Source organism: Musa acuminata, chromosome BXJ1-10 (assembly GCF_036884655.1).
Source record: "Musa acuminata AAA Group cultivar baxijiao chromosome BXJ1-10, Cavendish_Baxijiao_AAA, whole genome shotgun sequence".
In the NCBI taxonomy this organism is placed as follows: Eukaryota; Viridiplantae; Streptophyta; class Magnoliopsida; order Zingiberales; family Musaceae; genus Musa; species Musa acuminata.
Window position 1 is genome coordinate 15754370 of NC_088336.1, and position 12892 is coordinate 15767261.

The 12892-nt window shown below is 40.0% G+C and overlaps 1 protein-coding gene across 1 annotated transcript; it reads left to right on the top strand.

The window, feature by feature from the left end:
* The first annotated feature begins 5881 nt into the window (after nucleotides 1–5881).
* Nucleotides 5882–12843, top strand: LOC135595231 (probable ADP-ribosylation factor GTPase-activating protein AGD6). The gene is made up of 3 exons (XM_065085874.1): nucleotides 5882–6929; nucleotides 8427–8504; nucleotides 12222–12843. The coding sequence occupies exons 1-3, from the start codon at nucleotides 6120–6122 to the stop codon at nucleotides 12681–12683; spliced, it is 1350 nt and encodes a 449-aa protein (XP_064941946.1). The 5' UTR covers nucleotides 5882–6119; the 3' UTR covers nucleotides 12684–12843.
* Nucleotides 12844–12892: the final 49 nt, after the last annotated feature.

The window sequence follows — 12892 nt, forward strand, 5'->3', positions numbered from 1 at the left end:
CGCTATCGCTTTCACGCTCCTATTGTGCCTCCTTATGTAATTACAACTTAATTATAGGCACACATGCCCGACAATAAACAAGAATAAAATTGGAGGCTCGTAGACCCCAATAATAATAATCACATCACGTGTACACACATCACATGGTTCATGATCATCCGTCCACATCATAAATTATATGTACACATCATCATCATGCAGGGACACTAAATAATAATAATAATTAATTAAACTTTTAATTAACTAATATTTTCTAAAATTGAGAATATGTAGGAAATTTTTTGAATTATGAGGTATATTTTGGTAATTTGGATAGAAAAGACATAACTTGAAATTTTTAAAATTCTGAGGGGCAAAACTATCATTTGGCCAAAAACCCTAATTTCCTTCTCCTCCCCTATTGCGTTGCAGCCGCCGCCACCTTACCAACGCCGACCACTACGTTGTGTGGGGGAAGGGGGCGCCACCCTTGCCTGCGGGTGGTTTTGCTTGTAGGCGACACTGCCCCAGCGGGTGTTTTTGCCCACGGTCGCCGGTGCAGGTGACCATTACGGGTGAGCCCCGGCCCTATAGGCGGCTCACATGCGAGCGCTACCCACCCTTGCGGGCAGGTGACCTGCGGGTGGCGCTGCACCTACGGGCGAGCGCTGCTATGAGCCCTTTGCCCATAGGCAGCCCTGCCTGTAGGAGCCCAAACCATTGGTGGTGCCTATTGTAGGCAGGTCGTTGGCCGCCAGCCCCTTGTATGCAGATGGTGGCTAATGCTGCCATTTGTGAGGGCAACAAGGGCAATAATAATTGTTGCCCTTTCTCGCTTTTGCGTCAATAATTTTGACATCAAAAGCCTATCTAAAACACAATACACATAGTTCAAAACAATTTTTCACATGAACAACCTAGCTTTGATACCACTATAGGGAAATCTAGGGGTGACATCACATGCAAAGCAGAAGAACAGAAAACAAAAATCCCTAAATTTCTCAAAAATGTATTTATTGTTGTATGAGGATTTGTGCGCAAAACCCACAAAACTTAAAACCACACATGAGATAGTTGTGTTACCTAAGGAGATTGTATATCTCTGAATCCATATAGATCTGTAGGAGAGGATGAATGAGGTCAAGCATCCTCCTCTCTAATGGTGATCCACATAACAGGGTTACGACGACGCTCCTCAAATTTTCAGGCCTACTATTTGAGGAGGAGAAGGGGAGAGGAGAATAGGAGGTGGCAACCAAGAAAACCTTTGGCCTGTTAGTGTTTAGTTCCCTCTTATCAACTTAATCATAATGGATCTTGCCCTATTGGATATTGGATCTCCATCCAACTATCCAAACCTATTAGATTAGTGGATCTCTATCCAATAATATCTCATTGGCTCTTATTAGATCTGATCCATAAGATCCAATAATTCAGGACTTATTAGATATCCAATAAGATAGGGGATTTGACAGATATCTCATATCTGAACCTGTACTTATCGTAAATCCTACCATATTTATGTGGCCCTCTAGGCACAATATCGAGCTGGCTATGAGTCATTCCTATCAAAACTTTTCTAACTCAGTGAATTATTATTTTTATAATAATTTACAACTATCTCATGCGTGGACTTTAGTTTTGTAGATTTTGCGCACCAATCTTCGCACGACGACGAACACATCTTTGAAAAATTTGGGGATTTTGTTTTTTGTTCTTCCGCTGCGCATATGATGTCGCTCCTAGATTTTCCTACATATAAGCTACAATGACTTCAAAAATGGAGTCAAAAAGTGTTTCATCCTGGGTTTCCAGGGTACTGGCGGTACCACTACCTGATAGAGTCTCGGAGATTGGGCTCTGACGATACCACCGCCTAGTAGTATTAACTGTCGACGGTACCACCACCTAGACCACCTGGGAGGTTGAGCCTCAAACGATTCCACCACCCAGTCTGGGTGGTGCCATCGCTTGACGTGGCTCCGAGTGGCTAAATGGGTTATCCAATCGGCCCAATTCAGTCATGTTTAGGGCTCGGTTAGCCCTTTATTTAGTTAGTAGGATTTCTACTAAAACTAACTCAAATTAAAGTCCTAACTATGATAATTAAGGCTAATACAATTCCAATACAAGCAATCTAAGTTGTTTGGAACGTCAATTGTTCAACCAAACCCTCGGTGAACTTACAGTGAACTCCCAGCGATCTTCCGGCGTGTTTTCTGCGAACTCTCGGTGAATTTCTGGTGAGCTTTCACTACATCATCTGATCCTTTGGTATATCTCCCGATTCATTTGGCCCGATGCTCGATTATTGACTTTGGCTCAACATTCAATTCTTCTTTAATTGTTTTACGTTTTTCGCGATCGTATTTAGTCCTGCATCACTTATCTCAACATATGGATTAGATCATTAATTCATCAATTGATTCCATCATCAAAATATGAGATTCAATAGGTACTATCGCTAGTCTGAGCGGTACGACCGCCTGATAGAGCCTGGGAGACTAGGCTTTGGTGGTACCACCACTTGATAAGGTGGTATCACTACTTGACAGCATTAACTATCAGTGGTACCATCGCCTAGTCTGGGTGGTACTACCGCCCAAATAACCTAGCAGGCTGAGCCTTAAGCGGTGCCACCACTTGGGCCAGCTAAGGATCACTAAATGGGCCTTCCACTTGGCCCAAAATAGCCCCAACTCAAGCTCAATTGACCCCTAATTAAGTTAGTAGGGTTACACCCAAATCTATTTCAAATTAAGACCTAACTTCGACAATAAAGACTTTAAACAATTACAAGATATTACATCTAAGTTATCCGGCTTGTCATTTATTCATCCAAACTCTTGACGAACTTTCGGCACATCATCCGAACCTTCAGCATATCGCCTGATCCATCGACAAGTTGACTCCAGCAACTTTTGATCTTGACGCAATGTTTGATTCTTCTTGTTTCAATCATTTTGCCTCCAGCAACTTTTGATCTTGACGCAATGTTTGATTCTTCTTGTTTCAATCATTTTGCCCTTTCTAATCAAAGTTAGTCCTATATCACTTTTCTCAAACAACATATTAGATCGTAAACTCATTAATTAATTTCATCGTCAAAATCTGGTATTCAATAATCTCTCCCTTTTTTATGATGACAATCAATTGATGATGAAGTTTAAACTAAACTCCCCCTATCTATATGACATATTAAAAGAAATTTTGAATTTAGAAAATGATAACTTTAGAATTCAAATCAAAATAATTTTAATCATTTTCTTCGCAAACTTCATCATTTCACACTTCATATGCATAGCATTACATATATCATATGCATCATCATAATATCATTACTTCCATTATATCCATATTATTGCATGCATCATTCCTTGTATAATAGCAACTTGTCCTCACACTTGAGATATATCTCATAGTCAGTCAACTTATCATAGAGTTCTTCAAATGACACTGGAGAATCACGTGCACGTATTGCTGTTGCCAATTCCTTGTACTCATGTCCTAGGCCATTGAGGATATGGACAGTAAGTTCTTCATCATTGAGGGAATGACCTATCAAGGCCAAGTTATCGATGATAATCCTTATGTTATGTAGATAATCAGCAACAGTACTTCCCTTTTATTTTATCGTCATGAGACTGGACAGGAGACTAAGCATGTGAGTGCGGGAACAATTGGCTAGGGTGGTTTGCAACTTGCACCAAGCTTCGGCAATAGTGTTACATGAAGAAATGAGTGGGGCGAGGGATCCAGCGACCGAGGCTTGAATAGCTTGAAGGATGAGACGATCCTGGCTTAATTATAATTTGTGGTCCGGATTTGGTACTGGATTGAGTGCGCCTGGGATGTTGAGCGTCGTCGGTGGACAACGAAGAGAGCCATTGACATAGCCTAGAAGATCAGAACCAAATAGTAGATTAGAGAATTGAGTACGCCAAGATGCGTAGTTGCCACCTTTGGATAATTTGAAGGAAATAAGGGTTACTGCATTTATGGAGATAAGGCCTGTATGTGGGAAAGTACTGTGGTTCCTTGCAGGAATAGTAATGGGAGCATTAGAGATAGATGATGAGGACATATGGAGGATATGTACCAATATGTGGGAGCAACTAGAAGTCTACAACGAGACAATGATCAGGGAGGAAGAGGTGTTGGTGGCAAATGGGTTGTGGTGGTAAATGGTGGCAAATGGGTTGTGGGTTGTTGATTAATATTGACAATGATCAATATTGTGTAAAGCTGTAGATCTCTGTGTAGCAATGCTGCAGTCTTTGTGCAACAGTTCTGCAGTTGGGAACTTAGAAATGGTTTCGGATGCTGCTTGTTGAGGCGAAGAAGAAGCAGAGGATAGTAGCTTGGGAGAAGAGCAGATCACTACTGCAGCTGCTGCGGTAGAGAGGGCTACTGCGACTGCGAGGGCTGCTGCGGCTGTGAGGGCTGCTACGACTGCGAGGGCTGCTACGGCAAGGATGACGGCAGCGGCACTTCTCGCTCGAGCGAGATGCGGGAATGAGGAGGAGAGGTCGCTGGCCGGGGAGCAGTTGCGAGGCTACATCGGCTCTGCTTCTGCAGGAAGAGGCAAAGGAAGGGCGACAGTAAAGAATGCCGTTGGGATAAGGAGGAGAAGTGGGCGCGGCTTGGTGTCCCTTATGAAGGAGGCCGACGCAACGATCCTAGAGGACGTCCGTGGAAAACGCTACATTACTTTGAGATGGAGTCGCGGTCCACGAGGTAGTAGGAGAAAGAGCCAAGATTCGATGGAGTCCGGCGAGGAGATGGGTCTACTTCGAGATGTTTAGAAGTAGCCTTCATAGTGAGAGCTATGATACCATGATAGAAATAAAATAGAAAGAAAAAGATTATATTGATTGAAATAATACATAATACTTGTGAATCGTATCCTTTGTACCTGATATATTTATTGAAGAGAAAAAAATATTCAATATGCTTGATGCATCCAATAAAATGACAATCAAAAATCAATTTAATTATTTTTTAATATAAATAACGAAAAAATCTTAAAATAAATAATATATTTTATCGTGGACAAAATCAATATCTCAAAGCACAATAAAAGGAACAAATGGTATGATTATTATTTTCGATCAATTCGAATGATATACAGACTCAAATCACTCCGTCAATATAACATATAAAAGATGTTTTTATATTAAATTGGTCGATAGAAACTATATAAAATAATCTCTCAAAATGTAACTTTATTCCGAACTTAAGATATAAACAATAAATTCTTTATACGCTTTTATGCCTAAAACTAAAAAGATACTAATTTAATCATTAAGAGAGTTTTTATCGGATAAACCCAATTTAGTCTTTATAGAAGTAGATAATGGATATGACAAGTGTTTTCTACCTTGGGAGCAAAACATTCCTCCGTCCAGTTTCATCATCATCAATAATATTTCCTAACGTGGATCGATGATAAGATTTGACCATATCAGTCAAATTGCCAAATCGAGAAGGATTTTTTTGGATAAGTTTCTCCGGAATTTAGATGATGGATTGGGGTTGGAATAAGTCGGGTTGAATTGAATCGAAAGAATATAATCTTTCCTTCTCTCTTCGAGTTGAAGAAATCCATCCATATTCCTCCCAATGCTTAGACAGTCAGAGGTCAAAATACATTCCGCAGGTCGTCAACCCTCACGTTGATATTGAAAGAACATGTCCCACGTCACCAACCACAGAAGCAGCGCGACGACCTGCCCGGTGATGTGGCACCGAGATCCACGTGCAGAGGAATGCTCCGCGGTTGTCGTTGTCAAAATCGTGAGGGGTCTCCGAGGCCGAAAGCGGCCGAGTTGTCATCGTCGTTATAATACAGCGAGGCTCCGGCCACGAGTTCGGCACCGACTGTCCGCTAATCGTGCGCGATCCACGCCATTTCCACTTCGCGTCTCCCACTCAACACGCGAAACTTTATTCCCCAAAAAAGAAAACCTGAAGGCTTCCTTTGACATCGTGTCGGCGACCACCCACGAAAACGAAGCCGACGGAGAGAGAGAGAGAGAGAGAGAGAGAGAGAGATTAGTAAGGAGAGGATCAAGCCTTGTTAGATCAATCAATCCCTAATCTCTCGTCCCTCTTCTTATCCGGGACACGTCCGGATCGGGATGGCTGCCGCCGCGGCCTCGCGACGCCTCCGCCAGCTCCAGTCGCAGCCGGGGAACAAGTCGTGCGTCGACTGCGCCCAGAAGAACCCGCAGTGGGCCTCGGTCTCCTACGGCGTCTTCATCTGCCTCGAGTGCTCCGGCAAGCACCGCGGCCTGGGCGTCCACATCAGCTTCGTCCGGTCCGTCACCATGGACTCGTGGTCCGAGATCCAGCTCAAGAAGATGGAGGCTGGCGGCAACGACCGCCTCAACGCCTTCCTCGCCGGATATGGCGTCTCCAGGGAGACCGACATCGTCCCCAAGTACAATACCCGTGCGGCCGCCGTCTACCGGGAGCGCATCCTGGCCCTTGCTGAGGGCCGCCCCTGGACGGACCCGCCGGTCGTCAAAGAAACTCCCGATGCCGGGGCGAAAAGGCCGCCTTTGGTGCAGAACGGTGGGAATGGCAGAACCTTGACGGGCAACGGTGGGTGCGACAGTTGGGACAACCATGGCTTCCAGTCCTCCTCTTCCGATGTGAGAAGGAACCAATGGACGGGTGATTCCAGGGACCCGAGTGCTGGAGGGGCGCACCAGCCGCCCAGAAACAGATCGACACAGGATATCTACACCAGGGCACAGCTGGAGGCCTCCGCGGCGAACAAGGAGAGCTTTTTCGCAAGGAAGATGGAAGAAAATGGATCTCGGCCTGAAGGAATCCTGCCATCGCAGGGGGGGAAATACGTGGGATTCGGGTCGACACCGCCGCCGCCTCGAAGGAATAATTCACAGGGCGATGTGCTCCGAGATACAGTATCTGTTGTTTCTCAGGTGACGAACAAGGCACATATGACTTGCCTATCTGTATACTCTATCTTCGCATCTGTCTCTTATCTGTAGTTAGGCGACCAAGAGAATTCCATTTATACGAGTGTGAAACTCCATGATCGATAAGGTTTTCTAGAGCTTTATAAGCAAAGGTGCAATCACTTGGTGTATTGCGTTGTTCTTCTAGAAATCATAACAAGAATTGTCATTCACTAAATACTGTTTCTCACTCAGCAACATCAGTTTGATACCGAGACCCTTTTTCTAAGTCATGTGTTCTTTCTTGATCATGGAAATAATACATTAACATAAGTTCACACAAAAAATACCTTCCGGTTCATGTTCTGATATCTCAAAATAACTATGTTTTCATTGCATGAATGTTCTTCGCTTTGGGGTTTAGAAGACTCATGGGTCATGTATTTTGTGATTCCTGAAAGTATATATTGTAATAGGTGACTTTGTTGATCAATATTCTTTCTTCAGTTGCATTTATATGGCCTGCTAGGAGACCTAGTTGTGTTGCAACTTTTGAAAATTTTTGGGCCACTGGCCACTTTTTGATGACTTAGCAGATTCCTTTTTTAACTAATAAGATTTTGGGCAAGAAGCCCCTTAGTGAAATTTTTTTTTTCTTTCTTGAGTTTCATACCTATACATATATAGTTTGCCACAAAGCGTGAGCTTTTAAATTATGTGTGTTGCATTGGTCCCAAAATTTAAGGTTGATCTGCATGGAACCCCTTTTTACCATGTTGCTCTGCTAGTTCAACCTTAGGAAAGAGGACAATCGGTTGACCAGTTCATACAAACCCATTTTGATGTTTGTTTCCAATAAGTTTTAACTAGCTCTCAACTATCTATTCCAGTCCTCAACTTGAGGTTGCAACAAGCTGTTCTCATGCAAACTTAACCACCATAAAGCACACTTTCCTATCCACCCTTCAGTATGTTACCCTCTTGGTTCAAGTTTTGTTCTCAACCATTATCAACCGTGTAAACCTCAATTTTTATCTGACATTTTTACTGGATGTGTCACCATGTTAAAATTGCTTCTTTGCAGCCTGGATCATCAAGGTTTAACTCATGGAAACACCCTTTTTTGCAGGGTACAGCTGTGTATATTAGACCTCCCCAAACCATGCATTCGTTGGAGCCTTGCCTTCTTTTTCCGTTGACACTGTCTTCTGTGTTTCCTTCAATTTCTAATACTTTCTTTCTGTTTTATTCTCCCAGACAGATGTCTATACCTTTATATTTCTGATCATAGTGTTTGCTGTAGGGACCTCACCAGTTAGACACGATCCAATATTTTGCATGAAATTAGTAACTAAATTCTGAATGTGCATTTAGTTAGCACTTAGGTTCAGTTATGTAAATACTCTATTTCCCATATTCACGGTTTATGAGATTTTTCTTTGTTACCCATCAGTTCAATTTCTAGGTCATGGGGCTTACTAACTTGAATAACTTTCAACTGACTATTGTTCATGTTGTTAGGGTCTTGGCCGACTATCCTTAGTTGCAAGCTCTGCTGCTAATGCTGTCCAAGCAGGCAGAAAGGAGCTGACTTCCAAGGTAATCTTTGCCCTTTTTACCCATTTTTCATATCTCACCTTTTCAGCACAATTTGATTATTCTGGGGAATATTTCAAAATCTAGCTTTCCAAACAATGGTGTAGACGTTGTACATCTTTTGGGTGCTTCTACCATGTGACAATCTTGAGCTTCAACAAATATTGGTGCTGATATTTTTTATTGCCATCATAACCATTTTATCTTTCAGAGAACCTGTGGAAACCTCCACGCTTGTGTGCCCACAAAGCACACTTTTACTTAGAAAGGAAGTATGTTACAAGTCTATTATAAAACCGTCTATGCTTTGTTCATGTTGAGTAGTTAGTGAACAACATATCAAAAAAGCTATTCTAGCACAGATCTAAATGTTGAGATGAATGTTTGTTGTTATCTAGAAAGTCAATAAAAATGACTATTTTTATGAAAATTACTGATGGTATGAATCTCAAATAAAATGAAGGAAATCTAGTAATGCGTTGTAAGTTGGGGATCATATGGGTAACTGTGATATCCTTTGTTTTTGAATTGTTTATGATGTCCATGATTTTCTTGTTATTTTAATGAGGATTATTTAATAATTTCTTGCATTAAATGATTTTATATTGAAATCTTATTGCTAGGGACCAAATTGTGAATCCTAGCCATTGAATGTGAGGTAGGAAAGATTCATATTAAGTTAAGCCAAATATGATGTTATGACATGATTGATGTCATGAAGAAATATCAATAGTGGTTATCTTTTGAATTAGACGTGAAGTTTATAGGACTAAACTTTTCATTCAGAGGGAAGGATGTAATGTTTTTATCCGAGGACCTATTTGTAAATATAGATATTACGAGGACTAAATTGCAAAAGATACAAAAAAAGGGTTTTCTTCCCACCGCCTTCTATGCACACTTATCCCTCTACCTTTTGCCCAAGGAAAATAGAGGATTTGCTGCATCGGTGGAAGAGAAGGGAGAAGAAGGAAAGGGAAGAAGAGAAGGGAGAAGAATGAAAGTGAAGAAGAGAAGGGAGAAGGGAGAAGAAGGAAAGGGGAGAAGAAGGAAAGGGGAGAAGAAGAGAGAGAGAGAGAGAGGGCTGCGAGTATGATAGAGGAAGAAGGGAAGAATAGAGAAGGAAAGAGAGGAAGGGAAGGGAAGAGGAATTGTAAGGAAACGAAGAAGTTTTGCTTGGCTTGAGATTTTTGGATCAATTCCTCACCCTTGGGATCAAATTCTTCTAAGGCAAGTTTCTAACCCATCCTACAACAATTCGTATCCTTGATTTCATCTTGATTATGAGTACTCTGTAGAGTTTAACTATAACATTTTGTATAAAACTCTAATTTGTACGAAACTTAATTCTTTGGAAATTAGACTCGTATATCTTTCTTGCAGTATCTTATTGAAAGATTTCGAATACAAATGTCTGCCTAAACATTTGTTTCAATTGACCCTTCGGATTCTGCAAAATAAGGATGATAATTTCTGACATTTTTATACTAAATTACTTATAACTCTCTGTTGGAAACTCCAATTTGTACGAAACTTAATTTTTTAGAAACTAGACTCGTATATCTTTCTTTTAGTATCTTGAAAGATTTGGAATGCAATTGCTTGCCCAAACATCTGTTTCACTTGACCCTTCAGATTTTGTAAAACAGGGATAATATTTTATGACCTATCTATACCAAATTGCTTGTAACTCCCAATTGGAAATTTTAATTTGTACAAAACTTGATTCATTTCAAAGTAAACTGATATATCTTTCAAATGATATATCTCTTAAGTAAATTGAAGAATGATTGATTGATCAAGTAATTCGTGCAATGTGCCTCGTAGATTCTACTAGAATTTTTCCCTAAACTAAGCCTTATTTGATTGCTTTGAACTTTGGTATCTCTTGTCATTGATTTTTATCTATCTGAATGCATTATGTAAAAGTTTTATCTTGCCTCATATTGTTTCATATATGCACATTTATATTTTTGTTGTTTCACATGTGCTTCCTATACATGCTCATTTTTTTATTCACAACATCCTTTTGTACTTTAGTGTTTGTGGGATAATGTAAACCTTTGCTAGAAATGGGAAAGAGAGTTATATATAGAGCTTGCGATGCTCTTATATGGCTTCATTCGGACGTGGGGGGATGAAACTTCCAAACGTGAGAGACTTGTGTTGATAGTCATCCAGAAATTGATGGACCATATTATGTTATGATCCTATTTCACCCTCCATGTCCTTTGGCATGTTATCTAAAGTATTGCTTATGTGTTCCTATGTGCTCTTTGGATATGAATGAAATGAATATAATATCAAATATGACACTTGAGCTTATGTTTCTCATTTGTTCTCTTGACATATTCCTAAATATTCTTATGTCATTGATATGCTCCTAAATACTCTTTACTCCATTGTTACGAACAAAGTATGTTTCTAATGAAATGGCATTTGCGATTCTTATATTTAATGAAATGACAAATATGAATTCTTGTATCCCTTCCTTACACCTTGATATTAAGGTTATATAAACTACCACCTTTCATCATAGATATGTTAGTTGCTTGCTGAGCTTTGTAGCTCACCTTGTTGTTATATAAAATTTTTAGGTTAGCTTGTCACTCACTAAAATGTTAGGATTGGGCTGAGACAATGGAAAGCTAGGAGATTTTGGACAAGTCTTTGTTGGTTGATATGTTGTTGTTGTATGAGTACACTATGTTTGCCATGAATTATTGTCAACAAATCCAAACTAATGCATCTTATAAAAGTTAAAAGACCTCTTATGTTTGGAATTTTAGAATGTTAAGTTGTAATTTTATGACGATATGAACTTGTGGATTTATAAGTGGTGGTTAATGAATTTTTTTAGCTGGCCTTGGGTTTCATGAATTATTGAGTGATATGATGTATGATTATAAATATTATAAGTTTTATGAATATGAATGATGTTTGAATGATTTTCAATGTCCTCAAATATTATTTTGGATCCCGGGTTTGGATTGTGGACGAATTATAATATTCTTGATTAAAGATAGGTTCACACCTCTTAAATGTATTAATTTGAGGAGTGTGACAGTAACTGGTGGTCATAGGAAGGTCTCAAGAGACTTGCTTAGAAACAATCCGAGGATAACTGTCCTTGACAGAATTCAATAGCAAGAAATCCCTGTAGGCGTACAAAGAGTTGTTTTTTGTTGTTGCTATGACCACCAACTTAGTAGTAGCAGCCAATACTTCCAAAAATTCTATAAACAACAGAATTTACATGGAAGAACCACATTACAAAGAATGATTCATGTCTAGGGTAGCCTAGGCTGGTTCAGTGAATCATATCTCAGTTCTTGAATTTTATTTCCAAACATAATAATAAGGTATGTCGATGTGGGCAAATATTCATATTGCTGCATAACAACATGTAAATCTTATGAAATTTTGTAGCTCACTCTACTGTAGCTTCCACGGAGAGTCATCTTGTATACTTTGAAAATGTTCATATGTCCAGAGAATTGAAAGTTATATTCTAACAATTGAAAGTTATGTTCACTCTACTGTAGCATGCAATGTATTATATTCTAACAATTGAAAGTTATGTTCAGAGAATTGAAGGAACTTTTTCTTTATACCTGATATTTGAGGAATTATGTAATGCAAGTGTTTAATTTAGGCATACGAATATATCAACCAAAAGTATCATATTCATATCTTCATTTGTACTTTTCTGTAACACAGATGAAAGAGTCAGGGTATGATCAGAAAGTCAATGAAACTATGAGTGTGGTAGCCACAAAAACCACCGAAATTGGGCATAAGACGTGGGGAATCATGAAAGGTGTAATGGCAATGGCATCACAAAAAGTAGAGGATTACACCAAAGAAGGGATCAGCTGGAATGTGGACGATTGGCCACGAAAAGAGAGTGAAAAGAGCAGCTACTATCAAGAATTTGGTCAGGACAAGCGAAGTTGGAGTTCCCGTCAAGAGGACTCAAACAAACAATACAATTCCATCAGTTCCTGGGATGACTGGGATAAGAAAGAGAGGAGGGAAGAGCCTGGGAAGGGAACACAAAGGGGTGAAAGCTGGGCAGGTTGGGATGATGTTAGAGATGATGCTGGCCATGATAATCTAAACAAGGGTGTCAATCAAAATGGAAAATCTGGTTCATTGTGGACTGATGGTGGGTTTCTCTGAGGTTGATCTCTCCTTTTATCCCAATTTCCCGGGTGCATGTTTATGCCAAGTTTATATGGTCGACGAATTGTGATTTCGTCCATTAACTGTATCTGGATCTTAAACTTTTCTGCAACTATGACAATCAAATCATGCATACAAGTTTATATGCTTTGGTTCATTGGATCCCCCTCGACTGTTATTGTTAGATGAATATGGATGTCGATATG

Excerpts from the sequence above, each read along its gene's own strand:
- LOC135595231 (XM_065085874.1), top strand. The coding sequence starts at position 6,120 with ATGGCTGCCGCCGCGGCCTCGCGACGCCTCCGCCAGCTCCAGTCGCAG. Across the intron at positions 6,930-8,426 it reads CAGTATCTGTTGTTTCTCAG|GGTCTTGGCCGACTATCCTT; the intron begins GTGACGAACAAG and ends TCATGTTGTTAG. Across the intron at positions 8,505-12,221 it reads GAAAGGAGCTGACTTCCAAG|ATGAAAGAGTCAGGGTATGA; the intron begins GTAATCTTTGCC and ends TCTGTAACACAG.